The sequence below is a fragment of the Notechis scutatus genome, chromosome 6 (genome assembly GCF_049901735.1).
Source record: "Notechis scutatus isolate UNSWTSFEM ecotype Mainland chromosome 6, rNotScu1.2, whole genome shotgun sequence".
NCBI classification, from domain to species: Eukaryota; Metazoa; Chordata; class Lepidosauria; order Squamata; family Elapidae; genus Notechis; species Notechis scutatus.
Window position 1 is genome coordinate 55285597 of NC_142014.1, and position 18685 is coordinate 55304281.

Below are 18685 nucleotides of genomic sequence, written 5' to 3' on the forward strand. Positions count from 1 at the left end.
CAGCCTCATAGGACTGGACTGGTTCAAGGCCCTGGCCATCAGGGTAACAGGCATCCATCGAACCCAAATAGCCAATCTAGAAGTGGTATACCAACAATACACTGACGTATTCAGAGCTGAGCTGGGACAATTTCACTCAACCTCAATCCAGCAGTAACTCCAATCCAATTAAAACTGCACAAGCCTAAAATTGATGCAGAACTAGACAAGCTGGTACAGCAGGGAGTGCTCCAACCTGTGGACTGTAGCCATTGGGAGACTCCCATAGTGACCCCAGTTAAGCCTAACAGGGATGTACATATCTGCGCAGACTACAAGTGCACCATAAACAAGGCACTACAGCAGCATGCTTACCCTGTACCAGTGGTAAGCCACATCTTTGCCTCACTCCAGGGAGGCTGAATCTTTGCTAAGCTAGACCTCTCCCAGGCCTACCAGAAGCTACTGGTAGATGATGCTACCACAGAAGCACAAACAATCGTCACACACAGAGGTGCATTCTGAGTGCACCGCTTGCAGTTTGGAGTAAATGTAGCACTAGGGTTGTTCCAAAGTATTACGGAACAGACACTGAAGAACATTCCTGGTGTCTGCCCATACTCTGATGATGTCCTGATTGTGGAGGTATCAGCGGCAGTCCTGGTGGAACATCTCTGCACAGTAGTCCAATGTTTCTGCAAGGCAGGCCTAAACCTCAAGAGGGAAAAGTGCCAGATTGGCATGGATTCCACATAATTCCTGGATTTCTGCATCAACGTTGCTGGAATCCACCCATCTGAAGCAAAGCTAAAGGGAATTCAGTAAGCCCCCACACCAACATCCAAGGGGGAGCTTCAAGCATTCCTGGGCTTGCTCAATTTTTACCACTCCTTCTTATCGCATAACGCTGCCCTGGCAGAACCACTACCCCACCTACTGGACAAACAAGCACCTTGTGTCTGATCGAGCACTCAAGACAAAGCATTCAAGGCAGTAAAATCATTGCTATCCTCAGACTCCATCCTAGCTCATTTCAATGAAACCATACCAGTAACACTAGCCTGTGATGCTTCGCCATATGGCATTGGGGCAGTACTAAGCCATAGAATGCCAGATGGTAGAGAGGCCCCCATCGCATACTATTCTAGAACATTATCATCGGCTGAAAGGAACTATGCCCAGATACACAGAGAAGACCTCACTACAGTGGCTGGTACTAAGAAGTTCCACAGCTTATTATATGGACAAACCTTCACCACCTTTACAGACCACAAACCTCTGCTGGGTCTCTTCACAGCTCTACAAATAGACACAAACAGGCACCACAGATCCTGTCATCACAAATGGTATGATGGTCCATTTTCATGGCTGCATACTTGTACCAGCTAGTCCACAAGCCAGGCAAGGAAATGGGCCACGCCAACACTCTTAGTCGACTGCCTCTACCTCAGACTGAGCTGGATCTGGCCCCAGCTTGTTGTATTCTGGCGATCCTGGACCTGCCTGAAGCACCCCTAAATGCAGGGGATGTTGAAGCTGAAACCACCACGGACAGAATGCTTAGCTGCATTCTCAACTGGGTGTTAAGGGATGGCCAGAAGCTCAGCCAGGCCCTGAGTTCTAGCACTACACTTCTCAAAAAAATGAACTGTCGGCCCACAAAGGATGTGTGCTGTGGGGCAACAGGGTCATTATTCCACCCAATCTTCACTCCAAGGTGCTAGCTTACCTGCACGAGGGGCACCCAGGAATTGTTCAGAGGAAGGCTCTAGCAAGGACCTACTTGTGGTGGCCAGGCCTAGACAAAGACATTGAGAATCAAGTAAGGAGTTGCCAGGCCTGCCAAGAAACCTGACCAGAGATGCCACAGGCACCAGTGCACTGCTGGGAGAACACCCGTACCCCATGATCTTGCATGCACATTGACTTTGTGGGCCCCTTCTGGGGCAGGTGTTCCTGATAGTAGTGGACAGTTATTCCAAGTGGTTGGAAGTGGCACTGGTCTCATCAATGACAACAACCAGGATCATCCGATAGTTGCACCTGCTGTTCATCACACATGGCCTGCCAGATATAATTGTGTCCACAATGAAGCACAATTCATGGCAGAAGAGTTTCAGTCATTCCTCAACGCCAATATGATTCGACATGTAACATCTGCTCCATTCCACCCCATGACCAACGGTCAAGTCAAACAAATGATCAGAACCACAAAGGAGGTGCTCAAGCAGATGATGACTGTGGACTGGAATCACCACCTGGCAAACTTCCTCCAGTGTCAACACATAATTTTCAATACAGCAACAGGTCACAGCCCAGCAAAGCTGAAGTGGGGCTGCCAGCTCACAATGAAGTTTGACCGACTTCACCCAGACAGAGTAGTGGTGGAGAAGGTTTAGCCAACTTACAGCTGGGTGACTTGGTCTGGGCCAGGAACTATGGGAGTGGGGCACCTTGGGTGGCAGTTAGGGTAAGTAAGGTCTCTTGTCATATGAAGGTATTCTGGGGAATGGTCATACAATTAGATGCCACATTGATCAGTTATGGCATCAGCAGGCTGGGCCAGTCCTGGATGACGATCCCAAAGCTTTATCTGACCCACTAGAGAATTGTTTTTCTATGAGTTTGCTTACACCACCAGTAGCTGCCTCCAGAGAAATGGAGGTACCAAGGGCCATAGAGCCACTGCCACTCACAGCTGACCAAAACGACCATCAAGACTCTGTCCAATTGGAGGTGGACAATACTCCACTTAAACAGGACTGTCCAGTAACATTGCGGCAGTCCACCAGGATCCGTGGGCCCCCAGCCTATCTCAAAGACTATGAATATTGAATAGACTGAGGATAAGAATTATCCTAGGAGGGAGGGGTGTAATGTATTGAATATATATAGTTGTGTTAAGCCCTGCTAAAGTGAAACTAACCTTTAGATGACCCTAACTGTTAACTGTGCTAAAGTGAAACTAACCTTCAGATGAACCTAACTGTTAACTCCAACTGTTTTGGAGGGAAACTTAGAACATTCATATTTGGGTAGGCTTTTTCAAGTATTATGATTGGTTAAGGCCCTGTGGGCCTAGAGTATAAAATACAGCCAACTGCTTGCTGTTCCTCAGTTCCAGTTTTGAGTCAATAAATGCTGTTGTATCTATGCTGGTCTGTTTCTTGCCTATAGAATCCCACTACACAATAATACCGGGACACATTTCAGGGATTAGGATTTCCAGATAGGTTTGAACTCTAGTACTTCTCAGGTAAGGAATGCCTAAGGGAGAAAGGGAAGCCCATTTGCAAGTTCAGGATGCCTTCTCTCACTAGAGCACAATATTTGTTTTTGTGTTTCTCCTTTCAGTACTAACTCTTATGTTCTGCAAAAAAACATTTGGCACCATAATCATCATAATAATCAATAGATATTACATTATGACTAATGTTTCTACTGTTAAACCAATAAAATATAACAAACCTTCATTTTCCAACAATGTTAGTATATAACATAGACTCAGGAGAGCTAGACTGAGTTGGTAGAAGGTAGATTGGGATTTAATGGAAGAACTTGGAGTGATTTTTGCAGAAAAAGAATGGGTTTTGAATTGTTTCACAGTTGCAATACACATACTCAGACTAAATTAGGGTTCTGAAATTAAAAACCTTAAAGTAAACAAGGCTGGACTTCTTTATCAAATGATTGGCTGAATTTGCATTAGGAATCAAATTCCTAGTCTCAGAGGAAATCTTCTAATCCAACACCCAGCCCATGGCAGGAGACCATATATCATTCTGGACAAATGGTTGTCCAATCTTTTCTTGAAAACCTCCAGTGATGATGCACTGATAACTCTGGGAGGCAAACTGTTCCATTGATTAATTGTTCTCACTGTCAGGAAATTTCTCTTTGGTTCCAGGTTGGATCTCTTTTTAAAGAGCTTCTACCCATTGCTTTTTGTTCTCCTCTCAGTAGCTTTAGAAAATAATTCAACCTACTACTCTCTGTGGCAGTCCCTCATGTATCGGAAGACAGCTATCATGTCACCCCCTAATTCTTCTCTTCATAAAGCTAAGCATATTGTATCTAGTTCCCTTAACCATTCCTCATATGATTTATCCTGCAAACCCTTATCATCTTAGTTGCTCTTCTCTGCACTTTTTCTAGGATCTCAGCATCTTTTTTGTATTGTGGTGACCAGAATTGAATGCAGTATTCCAAGATGAGTCTTACTCGTGCAGTATAAAGCAGTACTATCATTGCTTATGATCGATGTTATCCCTCTGTTGATGCAGTCTAGGACTGCATTGGCTTTTCTTTTCTTTCTTTTATTTTTGCAAATGCAGCACACTACTACCTCACACTAAGGTAGTGGGCCACACCTAGATCCCTCTGATATTTATTATTGTTGAGCCAGGTACCATATATTCTATACCCATGTATTTGTTTTTCCTACCTAGGTGCAGGGTCTTGTTTTTCCCACCACAAACTACATTTTGTTGGATAGGCCCCAATGCTCAGATTTGTTAAGTTCCTTTTGAACCTTGAGTCTATGCTCCAAAGTGTTAGTAATCCCCTTCCCCAACTTGGTGTCATCTGCAAATTTGATGAGCTCCTCCTCTATTCCCTCAACTAGATCATTTATGAAGATGCTGCAGAGCACTGGCCCCAAAACAGAGCCTTGAAGTACCCCACTGCAGGATTCCCTATATAGCATTGAGGGCTACATGCTGACTGCAGTTGGTCAGCCAAGTGGTGATAAGAGTGTCTATCCCACATTATTCTCCTTTGCCAGGAAATAGGCTGTGATCTACTTTATCAAATGACTTGCTGATTGTGATTATGGTTAGAGCTCCTGATTATGACATCAAACATGTAAACAAGCTAAATTCACTACTAACATGGGCAACATCCTACCCACACACTTTTATCTTTCTTGGTGACTTCAATCTACCTCACATTAATTGGACCCTAAACGAATGTAAAACTGAACCCATACATGCAACCTACTACAATGCTGTAACAAACCTGCAACTGGAACAACTAGTAACCAACAATACTAGACTTAACAACTGCCTCGATCTCATCTTCTGCAATAGTTTTGAATTCAATTTATGGAATACAAATTAAAGAACCCTTTTCCAACAGTGACCACAGCATGATTGACTTTTGTCTCAACATACGTCCACACAAAAATCAACACAACGATGTGATCCCCAATTATAATTTCAAAAAAGGCAATTATGATCTTACAGACAACGATCTCTCATCCCTTGATTGGCAATGTCTATTCACTGGATACAATACTGTTGAAGACTATTACAACATATTTTTACTTGAAGTCAAAAGAGTCATCAAACTATATGTACCAATAACAACTCAAAAAACCAGAAAAAAACAGATTACCCATAAAAATAAGGAAGCTTCAATCCAAAAAGAGATCACTTTGGCGGAAAAACAAATCTGGTCAGGTTGCCAACTTCAAAAGCCGATACAAAAATTTATGCACCAGATAAAGACTGAATGCACCAATTATCACATTAAACAAGAGGAAAACCTTCTACGCACCAATTCCACCCGCACTTTCTACAATTTTGTAAACAACAAACTAAAAGACTCAAGGTCCATCCCACCCCCGAAAGGACCTAATGGTAAAGACTGCAATGATGACACCATTAAAGCCAACCTCTTTAACACATTCTTTGGCTCAGTATTTGTAAACAGCAATGGATCATACCCAGTATTTCCTAGTCGAACCACAGACAAATACAATGATCTAATACATATCGATTTTACAGAAGACAATGTTGAAAAAGTACTACGCAATCTAAAACCATCTCTATCTATTGGACCAGACGGAATATGTGCCTACTTCTTAAAAAAGCTATCACTGCCATAACCGAACCTCTAAGCATAATCTTTGAAAAATCTTTCAGGATCAGCTCCTTGCCGAAACTATGGTCACAAGCCACGGTCATCCCCATCTTCAAAAAGGGAGACCCCAGCCTAGTTGAAAATTACAGACCAATCTCTTTATGCTGCGTCACCTATAAAGTCATGGAATCAATTATTAATCAATCCATTATCCTCCACTTAGAGGCAAACAACCTACTCTCTAATAAACAATTTGGTTTCAGAAAAAAACTATCCTGCAATCTGCAACTCTTACACTGCAAAAACATATGGACTACACAACTGGATCAGGGCAAAGCAATAGACGTAATCTACATAGACTTCTGTAAAGCCTTTGATTCAGTGGTACATGACAAACTACTCCTAAAACTAAAATCTTATGATATCTCCAGACACCTGCATAACTGGATAGAAGTATTCCTGTCAAACAGACAACAAATGGTCAAAATTGGGAACATCCTATCAAATTCTGTACCTGTCAACAGTGGTGCCCCCCAAGGCAGTGTTCTAGGACCAACTCTCTTCATGTTCTACATAAATGACCTCTGTGATCATATTAAGAGCAACTGTGTCCTCTTCGCTGACGATGTAAAGCTATTCAACACCACAGACAATACTGCTACCCTTCAAAAAGACCTCGACTATGTATCAGAATGGTCAAACAAATGGCAACTTCAAATCTCAACAAACAAATGCTCTGTCTTACATATTGGCAAAAAAAAATCAGAAAATAAAATACAGGCTGAATCGTCAAAACCTTGTTGATGATCCAAACTCTGTCAAGGACCTTGGAGTATTCATCTCTAATGATCTAAGTGTAACTACATAGCCAAAAGGGTGTTAACCTAATCTTACATAGCTTTTTCTCTGGTAATATTACACTACTAACTAGAGCATACAAAACATTTGCTAGACCAATACTTGAATACACCTCATCAGTCTGGAACCCACATTATGTATCTGATATTAACACAGTTGAGAAAGTCCAGAAATATTTCACAAGAAGAGTTCTCCACTCCTCTACTCGTTGCAGAATACCTTATGCCACCAGACTCAAAATTCTAGACTTAGAAAACCTAGAACTACGCCGCCTTCGGTCCGATCTAAGTATAGTATATAAAATCATACATTGCAATGTCCTACCTGTCAATGAATACTTCAGCTTCAACCATAACAATACAAGAGCAAACAATAGATACAAACTCAAGGTTAATTGCACCAAACTTGATTGCAGGAAATACGACTTCAGCAACAGAGTGATCAATGTCTGGAGTACTCTACCTCAGGGGTCCCCAACCACTGGTCCGGGGACCGGTACCGGTCCGCGGAACAAGTCCTACCGGGCTGCTGGTTGCTGGGCGCCACCATCTTTTTTGGATGAAAAAGTGCTTCCAGTGAGCTTTTCCGGGTAGAAAGCTCACCGGAAGCACTTTTTCATCAAAAAAAGATGGCGGCGCCCAGCTGATGCCGGTACCGGGCCGCAGCACCCAGCTGATGCCGGTACCGGGCCGCGGCATAAAAAAGGTTGGGGATCACTGCTCTACCTGACTCTGTGGTTTCTTCCCCAAACCCCAAAAACTTTAACCTTAGACTTTCTACTATTGACCTCACCCCTTTCCTAAGAGGTCTGTAGGGGGCGTGCATAAGCGCACCAATGTGCCTACCATCCCTGTCTTATTGTTTCTTTTATTTTTCTTATATGTATCCATGTATTCATAACTATGTTTTTACTTATACCTATTATCTTGTAAGCAATTGACAAACCAAATAAAATAAAAAATAAAAAAAGTCTAAGTATACTATACTCACAGCATTTCCCTGTTCCACTAATTTAGTCACTTCATCAAAGAAGGCAATAAGGTATGCCTGGCATGATTTGTTCTTTAACAAACCCATGCTGTCTTCTAGTAATTGCTTTGTTCATTTGTAGATGTTCACAAATCTCTCCTTGATTATCTTTTCTAGGATTTCCCCAGATATTGGTGTCAAGCTGGGAGGTCTATAGTTTCCTGGTCCTACTTTTTTCCTGGTCCTCTAGCTATTCCCCATGTTCCAGGGGCTATGAAAGATTCTATTCAATGGTTCCAAGCTCTGCCAGCTCCTTCAGAACCCTGAGATGTAAGCCATCTGGTCCTGGCAATTTTAACTTGTTCAGAATAGATAGAAGTTTCCTTATCAGTTTCTTGCCTATTTTGACCTTCATTCCTGTTCTGTTTCCCATGGTGCTGCTTTGGTAGGTTGGACTATTTTTTTCCTTTTTGCGTGAAGGCAGAGGCAAAAATGGAATTAAGCAATTCCACTTTTTCCCTGCTGCATGTCATTTTACTGCCATTTTCTCCCATTAGAGGATTGGTCATTTCCTTGACTTTTTTTTTTTTGTTCCTTACATATTAAAATAATCCTTTTTTGTTATCATTGGCATTATTTCATTCTGAGCCTTAGCTTTCCTGATTCTATCCTTGTAGATTCAGGCTATTTGCTGGTATTCTGTCCTAGATATGTGTCCTTCTTTCCATTTTTTAATATTTGTCCTTGCTGTCCCTCAGTTTGTCAGGAAGTTATTTATACAGCCATTCTGGTTTCATCTAGGGTCGCTTGTTTTTCTTTCTCTGTGGTATTGTGTTTGATTGGATTTTTATGATCTCATTTTTCAGTTTCCCAAGCATCTTGATTTGTTTTTCCCTTTAGGATTTCAATCCATTGAATAATTCATAATCTCTCCCTTAGTTTGTTGAAATCAGTTCTCTCAAATCTAAAACACTAGCATGACTTGGTTCAATTACTTGTGCCTACATTATGTTGAATTCTAATATAACATGATCACTCCCCTCCATAGGATTCCTACAACTGTTACTCCTTCTATCATTTTATCTTTATTGATAAGAATTAAGTCTAGTATAGTTAACCCACTAGTCTTCCTCTATCTTTTGAGTGTCAGCTGGGCACATCAGGAAACTATTTGATCTTCCACTTGCTGCAGAGTTTGTCTCCCACTTGATATCAGGGTAGTTAAAGGCCTCCAATAATTTATTATATTTACTATATATTTATTTATTATATTTACTAATTTGGTCAAACTTTGGGAGACAGGGGAGGATAGAGGAGCCTGACATGCTATAGTCAAGGGTTGTGAAGAGTCAAATGTGTTAGCAACTGAACAACAATTAATATAGTAGTGTATTTTCTGAATACCTTAGCTAACTGAATAGTAAAAAATTCATCAATTTCCTCTGCATCATTAGGTGGCCTGTAATATACACCCATAGCAATGTCGTTTCTTTTTCCTCTAATTTTCATCCAAATCCATTCCCAAAAGCTATCATTCTTGATGTTATGCATTTCTGTAAAGGTGATTCCTTGCATAAAATGCAATTATACCTCTCCTTTTGTCAGATCTGGTTTTTTTTAACAATTTATATTTTTCTAGCAGTACATTCCAATCATAGGTTCCACCCCCACCAAGTTTCAGTAATGGCAACAGCATTGTACCTGCCCTCATATACTGTACTAGGACTTTAAGTTTACCCTGTTTGTTCCCCCTTTCTTTGAGTATTAATGTGTAGGCATCTGAACCCGTGTGTTGCATCCTATTTCTCCTGTTTTATACCTGAATTCTCCTTCTCACCATTCCCTTCCTTGCTGTCTGATTGGTTATTGTGGAATTTATGTTTGGGGTTAGATCCCAAAGATTCATCTTTTCCTCCCTTCCAGTTTTACTTTAAAGCCCTTTAGAGAAGTTGAACCAATTGTTTTCCAAACAATTCCAATTGAAATTTCAAACAATTGTTTCCCAAACAAGAATATTCCTAAAGTCTTCTTCATTTTACAAGGAAGGAAATACAGGTTAAAATTGCGCATACAGAAAAAAGGGCCAGTTGTACTACTGGTCAAAGGCAGCCTGTCTGGAGAAGGCCACAAATAGTTATTAATTTCATTTATTATTCTTGTATCTTTATTGCAAATGCAGGGAGAGATAGTCGTGGACTTTTCAGTATCCTAAGCCAAGATAACTTGCCAGGTTTCAGGACTACTCCCTGTCTTGCAAGCAAGGGGTGTGTCTGTGCATGTGTTGCAATTGTTGTTCTGCCTCAGGCAGTAAAACAGCTCAAGTCAACGCTGGAGCAAAGTCAACAATAATGGAAGAAAGAGGTCTATATGTCTTTTGCCAACCTTTGTTTCAGCAAATGATAGACATTTTGTAATTTGTTGAGTCAGGATACTAGGAGGCTGTGTTAGATTTCAGTAACCATGATTCACTATTGATGTCACATAACATTTATAAAAACTCTTTTATTGTTTGGCCAATGAAGTAAGACTGCATTTTTTGGTCACGGCTGTACTTAATTGACAACTCCTTAAAATGGCTACCAGCCTCATCAGAACCTATGAGGATTGGCCAGTGAAATAAATCCACTACCACCTAGAGGCCTCTTTAAACTGGTGTACTGGACAAGCCATTTTGCTGCAACTCAACCTTGGATTCAGACTTCTTTCATATGCCAAGTGAATATTTCTTTTTAAAGTTGATTCACATGGCAAGTTGCTGCACAATATTAACACATTAGGTCTACTGAGATCCTCGGAGCTTAACATATTTTGACCTTGAGCAGTAACTGAATTTCTAGTTAGTTATAAGGACAAATTAGCTTTGGTTTGATTTGTCAAGCTATTTCTGGAGTTTTTACTTAATTTTTGTTTCCTTTATTTTGCTAAAATATTCTGATCCAAAACTCTTTTCCAGATTATGTCTTTGTTGCAGAACTATTTACGTTTGAAAAGGAAACAGAAGCTCAGGGAGCCCAATCATATTAGCAATACTCAAACATTGTCACTGTGCTAGTTTCCTTTAAAAATAAAGAGCTGATTAACAATACTAAAATAACTAGATGGGAGTTTTGTATTTTTATAAATTGATATATCATTGGAACATGACATAAGAAAAACTATTAAAAAATGTACAAAGATCTTTCAAGTCAGTGTTGGAAATGTGAAAAAAATGAGAGGACATTTTATCAAGCATGCTAGACTTATGAAATGTTATCATATATATATAAATTTAAAATATTGTAAACAACAACATTTTCCCATGGAAAGGATTCTTATAATTAATTTCAAATTTTATTTCAAATCCATTTGGATCCTTAGTCCATTTATAACTTCCACCATTTTTGGTGTATTTCCCCCAAAAAGAATTTTATTAAATCTTTAACCTTGTATAAAACTTCCACCAAAAATTAAAGGAAACTCACCCAAATGTAGTAAATTATGCCATTATGACAGTTTGTAATAATCAAAAAGCAATTAACAAGCAATTTCCAACAATAATTAAGAAAAGAAGTATGTGAACCTTGTGTCCTTTTTAAAAGATGCCAAACTGCCATTTGGGCCACAATGGAGTTCCCTCATCTCTTAGTACTCTAAACTTATCAGAGACCACTATTTTGTAGTCTCCTCATGAGAAGTAGCTGTCTGTAGCACTTGTGAGTGATCTCAGTCCACTTCTTGTCCAGGGAGGGATCATTCAGGCTCTTTATTTCATGTTAATCATCAGTTCTGCTCTCATTGAAGCCTTATTCATTTCATCATTTCTTTCCTGGAAGTTTTCAGAAAGCTAAAAAAGTTTGGTTACACATTGACATAATGAGACAAAGGAATTTAAAGATTAATATTGCTGATTGGAACTGATGGACGATTAATTTAAAAAGACATATGGTAGATAGATATGCATGTAACTGCAGCAGAATTGTTTTATGCAAAACGATGGAAGAATTATGAGATTCCCACAGTGAAGAAGAATTTGATTGTGAAAATGTCTGAACTTGCTGAAAAGGCGAAGCAGTTTGGTCAGAGGACAAACAAAAAAAATTTTTTGGGAAAGACAGGAATCCTTATATGGATTTTTTGTTGAAAAAAAAATGATTTGTGGATTTGAAGATTAGGAAAGATGTGAATTAAAGGAGGGGATGAGGGAATTTGCCAAATTTTAACAGAAATGAAGGACAATTTGATTGTATTAATGTGTTTAAAAGTCATTTATATGCTTCTTAATTTTAGTTTTTCTTTTCTTGCATGTTTTTCTTGTTTTCCTTCTTTTTGATTTTCTTTTATTATATGGCAACACTTAATAAATATAAATATAATACCCTAGCAATTGGCAGGAGAGAAGATTCTTAATTTTGCCTTAGTTGCAGTCCTTATGAAAACTCAGGGAGGGTTGTATCTACACCAGCTTCTTGTAATGGAAAGAAAGCTCCCACTATCACCAAAGCACTTATTTCTCTTTGATTACAAATAGACACAGTAAGAGACCTTAGTTCACTTCAGGGCCTATGATTTAATGAAATGTCATTTTGCAATTTCCTTTTTATCATAAATCATGATCACTTTAGTACAAGTGTGACTAAAGAGGCCTTGCTTCTCCATTAGTATTTACTTAGCTGGCCTTATATGATCTTGAAAGCTAAACAGGATTAGGCCTGCTTAGTATTCAGATGGGAGATTTCTAAGGAATACCAGGCCTGTAGATTAAACATAACATCAAGGAAACACAAAAGAATGTGCCCATGAATTCAGCAAGACTTGAGCTCTAAGGATACTTCTTAGGTTTCCAAGAATTGTCTCTTTAAAAAAATATTTTCTTGTTTTATGCCTTGCCTTCAGGCCATATCCATACAATACACTAATCCATGGCAAATAACACCAAATCAGACTGATCCTTATAAGATACATACTGACTGGGCTCACACAATATATTGAACCAAAATTATCCAACCACAATGCTGGGTACTTAGAAAACCCATCACTAACAATCTATGACTATTCCCTCAAGATAAAATTTGAGCTGTATTCATGCTAGATCTTGACCTGGCAGACTGCAAGATTCTTCCATTCCCTTTTGTCAATCAAATATCTTCTATGGTCAAAGACCAACATAATTGTCAGATTTGTAGCTTGCCATCTCTGTTGCTAGTTTGTTTGCCATTTGGACAGGATTTTAATGGGCTCTGGGCACTTTTGCCTTCATGGGCCTCTTCCTCTATAAAAATAGAGTTATTAAAAATTATACTTCCATTATTTCCACAGTGGCATTTAATATATGACTGAGCTTTTAATTTGAATAGTATATTTGTAATTTATGAGCTTGCATTCTATTTATTGCATATATTTTCAAGGCTGAAAGGCAAGGCATGAAAATACATAACTTCTACTTCATTTTTATTCTTGCTGATTTTAAAAAATTAAAATATTTTCATGGTCCCTAGGCACTTTACCAACTATGCCTAATGAATAAGTTGGTCCGGCAACAGCAGTCATTTTCTTTACACTTAATGTTTCTAGTATAATAGTGAATTTAATCTGGATTTCTTTCTTTTAAAACGTCCATTATACACAGCATGCTTGCCTGCTTGATGTATTTCAAAAATATGGAAGAAGCTTCGTAATTCCTAAGTCTACACAATCTTTAGCCAGGTTGCCTGGGAACTATGGAAAATGAGATCCAACAACTGGCAGGATACCAGCTTGGGTGAAGCTGATACTTAATAAGGATGACAGCAATGGATATAGGAAGTTGGTCATCAGCCGTAGTGAACTGTCTTCTCCAGTAGTTCTCAACCAAAACTATAGAAATATCTGTAATCAGAGATGGGACTGTAAATACTGGGAAGCAGACTTTGTGTCTGTTTACATACAACATGATTAATCCATCTCAATTTAAGATCTAGTGATCGTATAATAGATGAAGTCTGCCTAACCTTAACCTTGCTGAGAGTTTTTTGGAGAGAAGATCTGTGTGAAAATATTTCATTTAATTACTTTATGATTCAGTGAATTCTATGAAGCTAGAACATAAATTAATTCAGTAACTAAAGTCAGTGTGTTATATGAACATATCCTCTGTCTCAATGCCATGTATAGAGTTGCCATATTCATTGATTTTAGTGTTAAATCCTGCATCAAGAAGAATGTCTCACTACAGGCATTCACAATTACAACTTCTGAATACAGGCCATAGATTTAATCCCTATATATATGAATATGAAATGGGTGTGCCTCTGTGTATGTGACTAGTTATGGTATATCAGCAAATATGTTTAAGTAGGAGTGGATGAAAGCACATCATACCTCATATCATTTGCATTTAGTTGTTTGATAGGCATCAGGTTAGGGATGGAAAACTAGTTACAAACAAAACTTATATTTTATACTTAGCTGCAATATAATCTTAATACAGTTTCAGTGGGTCAATATCTGTATCTGATGCTATTCATGCAGGGAAGATACCAAAAAGAGTTTTGAGCTGAGTTTTGAGCTAGGATTTAGACAGATTATCAAGCTGTTTAGGCAAGACAGACTTCTGTATAGAGCAGTTCAAAGAGCACCTTCAAAGAAGTAAAAAGGAAGTCTTAAATTATTGTCTTTAATGAATTGGATTTCTGCAGAAAATCGTGTATGTCTCCCTGTCACTCTGTGTGTTCATGTGCTGTTTTAAAATGGATGCCTCAAACTCAGCATAATAATGTCATGAGCATTATCAAATAGGTGACTTTGGTACTTCTGTAATCTCCTTCCACATTATCTTCACTGTCGTGAATATAAATTCTTGCTGAGACAGATAAGGGGAGAAAGTTACATTTCCTCAGCAGCAGATTATTGCAGTCAGAAAACATACTAGTATAACAGGGGTAGAACATCTGGATCCCCTATAACAAAGAAATGGGGCGTTTAGTGAATAGTGAAATAATATCATTAAATCAAATTAAATAAAGAAGACTGTAAAGAAGCTCCTACTCCAATTTCTGGTGTTCTCATTTATTGTTTCTTCTCTTGTATTGTAGGGAATTTTAAAGGTCTGTGTAAGCAAATCGATCACTTCCTCGAGGACACAGAGTATGAAGCCGACACAGCAGAATATTTCCTCCGTAAGTCTGCAACTTCTCTTTCTGTTTCTTCTCTGAGCAGAGCAGGGGTGCCCTTCATTCTATGCTGATGACACTAGACAAAATGTATTACCAAAGGATGGACACCCTAGTTGAGCTATCTAAGTAGGACACTCCTCAGGCTTTCTGGGTATTTGCCTTAAAATGTTCCGTTAAAATCCTATGCTATGTCTTTTGCATGTTTGTGCTTATTTGGTTCCCTGATAATTCATTTAAAAGAAAATCTTTAAGAGGATATTTTAGCCTCCATGTGCTCCGAAGATTGCAAAAGTCAAAGCCATGACACTAATTTCTAAGATGGGTTATTATTCCTGAGTACTTCACCAGTTGTGCATATCTTTTACTTATGGAAATTGTGAGCACCTCAGAATTATCAGACGTAGGACAAAGTCTAAGAAGAAACAGCATGGTGTAGTGGTTAATTATTTGTGGAGACATCCAGCTTTGAGTTGACCTAGGCAACTTTGGACCAGTCATCATGTCTTACCCCAAATTACTTTACAGGGTTGTTGTCATGGGGGAAAATTAGAAGAGGAAATATGCCGCCTTGAGCTCCTGGAAGAATGGGAGGCTATAAAACTAATATAGATATGCATAGAATAATATAAATTAAATTGGAGGGAATCCATTTTATATACTGTTGTTTAAAACTCAATAAAAAAGTACTAAAATTGACTGGCTGTAGTGAATGGTGTATATGCATGCACACAAATGCATGCACACATATTCCACAATATTTTGCAATAAGCACAAGAGAAATTTCGGTCCCAATTGTTACTTTTGTGTGCTCTTAGAATGTAAGATGTCTTGGCATTTATGGAGTCACAAGTATTTTGTCATTGAATATATATATATATATATATATATATATATATATTTATATATATATATATATATATATATATATATATATATTTCAAAGAACTCAGCAAATTCAAAACCTAAATTAAGAAAGCACAATTGTTCCATTTATATATAACATGCTATGATAAAATCCTGGGCTCTTCCTCATGGCCACATTAAAATGCATTCCACTAGCTCCCAAGAGGGCAGAAAAATATGCCAACATAATTTGTAGTGCCCTGATAGTGAAACCCTAATTGGCCTCAGGAGCAAATCTTGCAAGTAGTCTTGTGTGTCTAGTTCCTCTGGGGGATCATTTAAGGGCAGGGATCATACAGTCCTTTGGCTTTCTCTCCACTCCATTCCAAGTCAATTGTCAACAAGAAAGAAGTCACCAATTTAGGAGGCTGAAACTCTAGTAAAAAATTCATTTGGGACTGAAGCAATATCTTTTTTCCAGTTTAAATTGACTGACAGCCCATCTTTTTACTGACCAGTTTTTGAAAGACCACTGAACATATGTGTAGAAGACCAGCATACCAGTGTACTTAAGGAGCCTAAGTAATGTCGGACTATGAATTGCAAAAACAGAAACAAACAAAAGAGGTCAGGCATCATTCAAGTAGGTATCACCACAGAATAGATATCTGCATTCTTCTACAGCCCAAACCAAACTGCCCATGAACAGCAATGATTACCGGTAGCAAATGGAGGAAAGGGCATCCTGCAAAGCATTAACCAGACAACAGGAACACCAAAGATGCCATTCCCTCATCATTCCCACATTTTTCATGAGGCATAATAGATTATCAGTAAGCAAAAACATAAGTTGGCAATAGACTGAAATCTTAAAGCTAGAACAGCTGAGGACACATATAGACTGACTTTATGAAGGGCTGATGATAACAAAAAATGTTCAGTTAAAATATTTCACCTCTTTAGCACCTATTGTGTACCCTATTTATTACACTGTATCCTTTTAATACAGTGTCTTTCCTCTGGGGTTAGAAGGATATCCTGATGAATCCAAATTATCAATATTATGGCTTAATCTGATGGCCTGGTTTATTCAACATGCTAAATAATAACGAAATAATGAGTTCTCCTCAATATAACATGGAATTGCAAATGATCCAATCCCACCACAGCCTAACCTAGTGAATTGCATGACCAGTCAAGTATACTTCAAGACTGAATGACTCTAATTAGGTTAGGACTTTTAACGTATTTTTTTCAGTCCCAATCATAACTCTCGATTCTAGCATTCTTCTGTATGGAAAATCTTCAGCTCCATTTTGTTTCTTAGCCAGCATGGCCTGCTTGGCTGGGAATGATACAGTAGCAGCTGAGCCCTTGGTTCAAGTTGACAAACTTGACAACTCAAGTTGTCAGGTTGAGTTGACAACTCAAGTTGTCAGATTACAGAAAGCTGCAGTAAATTTGAGCTCCAAATTATTCACATATTTTTCTTTAAATAGAAGCTAAGCCTCGTCTGCTTTGCTTCCTTCTGGGGTCCTAATATTGCTGTGATCCTGTTTATACATTTGTGAAGAGGTAAAATACTATTGGAGCATCCTGATCAAGCCTCCCAGAAATGTGCAATGTATAATCAATCATCAGCAATATAAAATTATAACAGTTTGAAAGCAACTGTTATAGAAAAATTATATTTAATCTTTAATATAGCCAAAATATTGAGCATATGAATCCGTTCATTCATTCAAACTATTTACCAAGTCCAGTACTGCCTGGGTTCACACATTGTATTAACCCATGATTTGAGGCTGGGATGCTGGAAATTCTTACCAAGTGCACCTGCATAGGTCTAGGCTTAGGTAATTTGTCTTTGAAAGCATGGATTCTGTCAGTAAGCTATGGCCCTTCCCCTTTTGTCTCTCCACTAAAAACATTTCCACACAGTTGGCAACATCTCTGCCACAACTCAAGAGCCAGAATAGAGTGTCCTCCAGTGCTCTATTCTCCCAATGCTCCCTTCAGCAGTGCGATATGAGAGTGCCAAAAATAATGTCCTGCAAGTGCCTGTTCACATCCTTATTTTCCCTTTGTTGTGTTTACTTTTCGGACTAAGAGAGGAAATTTAGGAAAAGGCCCACTTGCCAGGGTTGATGCTGAGTTCTGAGCCATCAAGACCATGACACCTTGACTGTAGAAAAGAAGGGGAAATCTCTGGAATAATTAGGTGGGATAAGGCAGGAGTTATCTATCTTTCAATGTTTCTGCAAGAACGGAAGCTCACCTAAAATTAATTGTGCCACTTTCCCAATCTCCATACAAACCTCTTGATGGCCTTGGACACTGGAGAGCAACGTTGGTCCCAGATAGTATGGCCTCCATTTGTAGAAGGGGCCTAAGAGATAAATACATCCTGAACATAGTTTAACCTTGAGACATTTGCAATGCCAGATTCCATGGTTTTAATAGTAGGAGTAATCATGCATAGTGTTGTAGGGTACAATAACAGCAACAATTATTAATTATTTGTGGGGTTCTCAGTTGATCATATAGCTCATGTTTAGTTAATCTGTCTGCTCCTCATATATTGAAAACAACAGATGAACATTTGTGTAGTTTGGAGTTGCACAGTATCAGGAGATATTGTGCAGCTCCAAACTCAATATATGGGGAGCAGACTGAAATCATAGCTGATATTTCAGTAGAAGAATGGAAGTTTTCTTGATAAATGCCAAATATCCAGGGAAGAGTATAATTCTTGAACCTTCACCAAATAATAATATTCTTATATTAATGAATTATTTGCTCTAAAACAAATTATTCTCAGGGTGCTTTGTATAAATATAAATGACAGAAAAATTAAAGTCTAATGAAAGCCACATCCAGAAAAGCATAAACAATCAACTTAAAGCAAAACAAATTAAAATATGTTAACTAATAAAAACAAAATGTAAGAAGGGGTTTTCCGTCCATTTTCCCCCCAGGAAAGAAACCATTTTAACATAAAATTAGGCAGCAGGTAAACACAACTATTTAAAAAGCCCCACAAA

The 18685-nt window shown here is 38.6% G+C and overlaps 1 protein-coding gene across 2 annotated transcripts in view; it reads left to right on the forward strand.

Annotated features, from left to right (window-relative positions):
- Positions 1-18685, forward strand: part of CACNG2 (calcium voltage-gated channel auxiliary subunit gamma 2) — a 161906-nt gene that overhangs the window by 131714 nt on the left and 11507 nt on the right. For both annotated transcript variants that reach the window (XM_026693326.2, XM_087968352.1), the window contains exon 2: positions 14718-14801. In XM_026693326.2, the coding sequence (XP_026549111.1) occupies positions 14718-14801 (84 nt within the window). The remainder of the gene's footprint in view (positions 1-14717; positions 14802-18685) is intronic.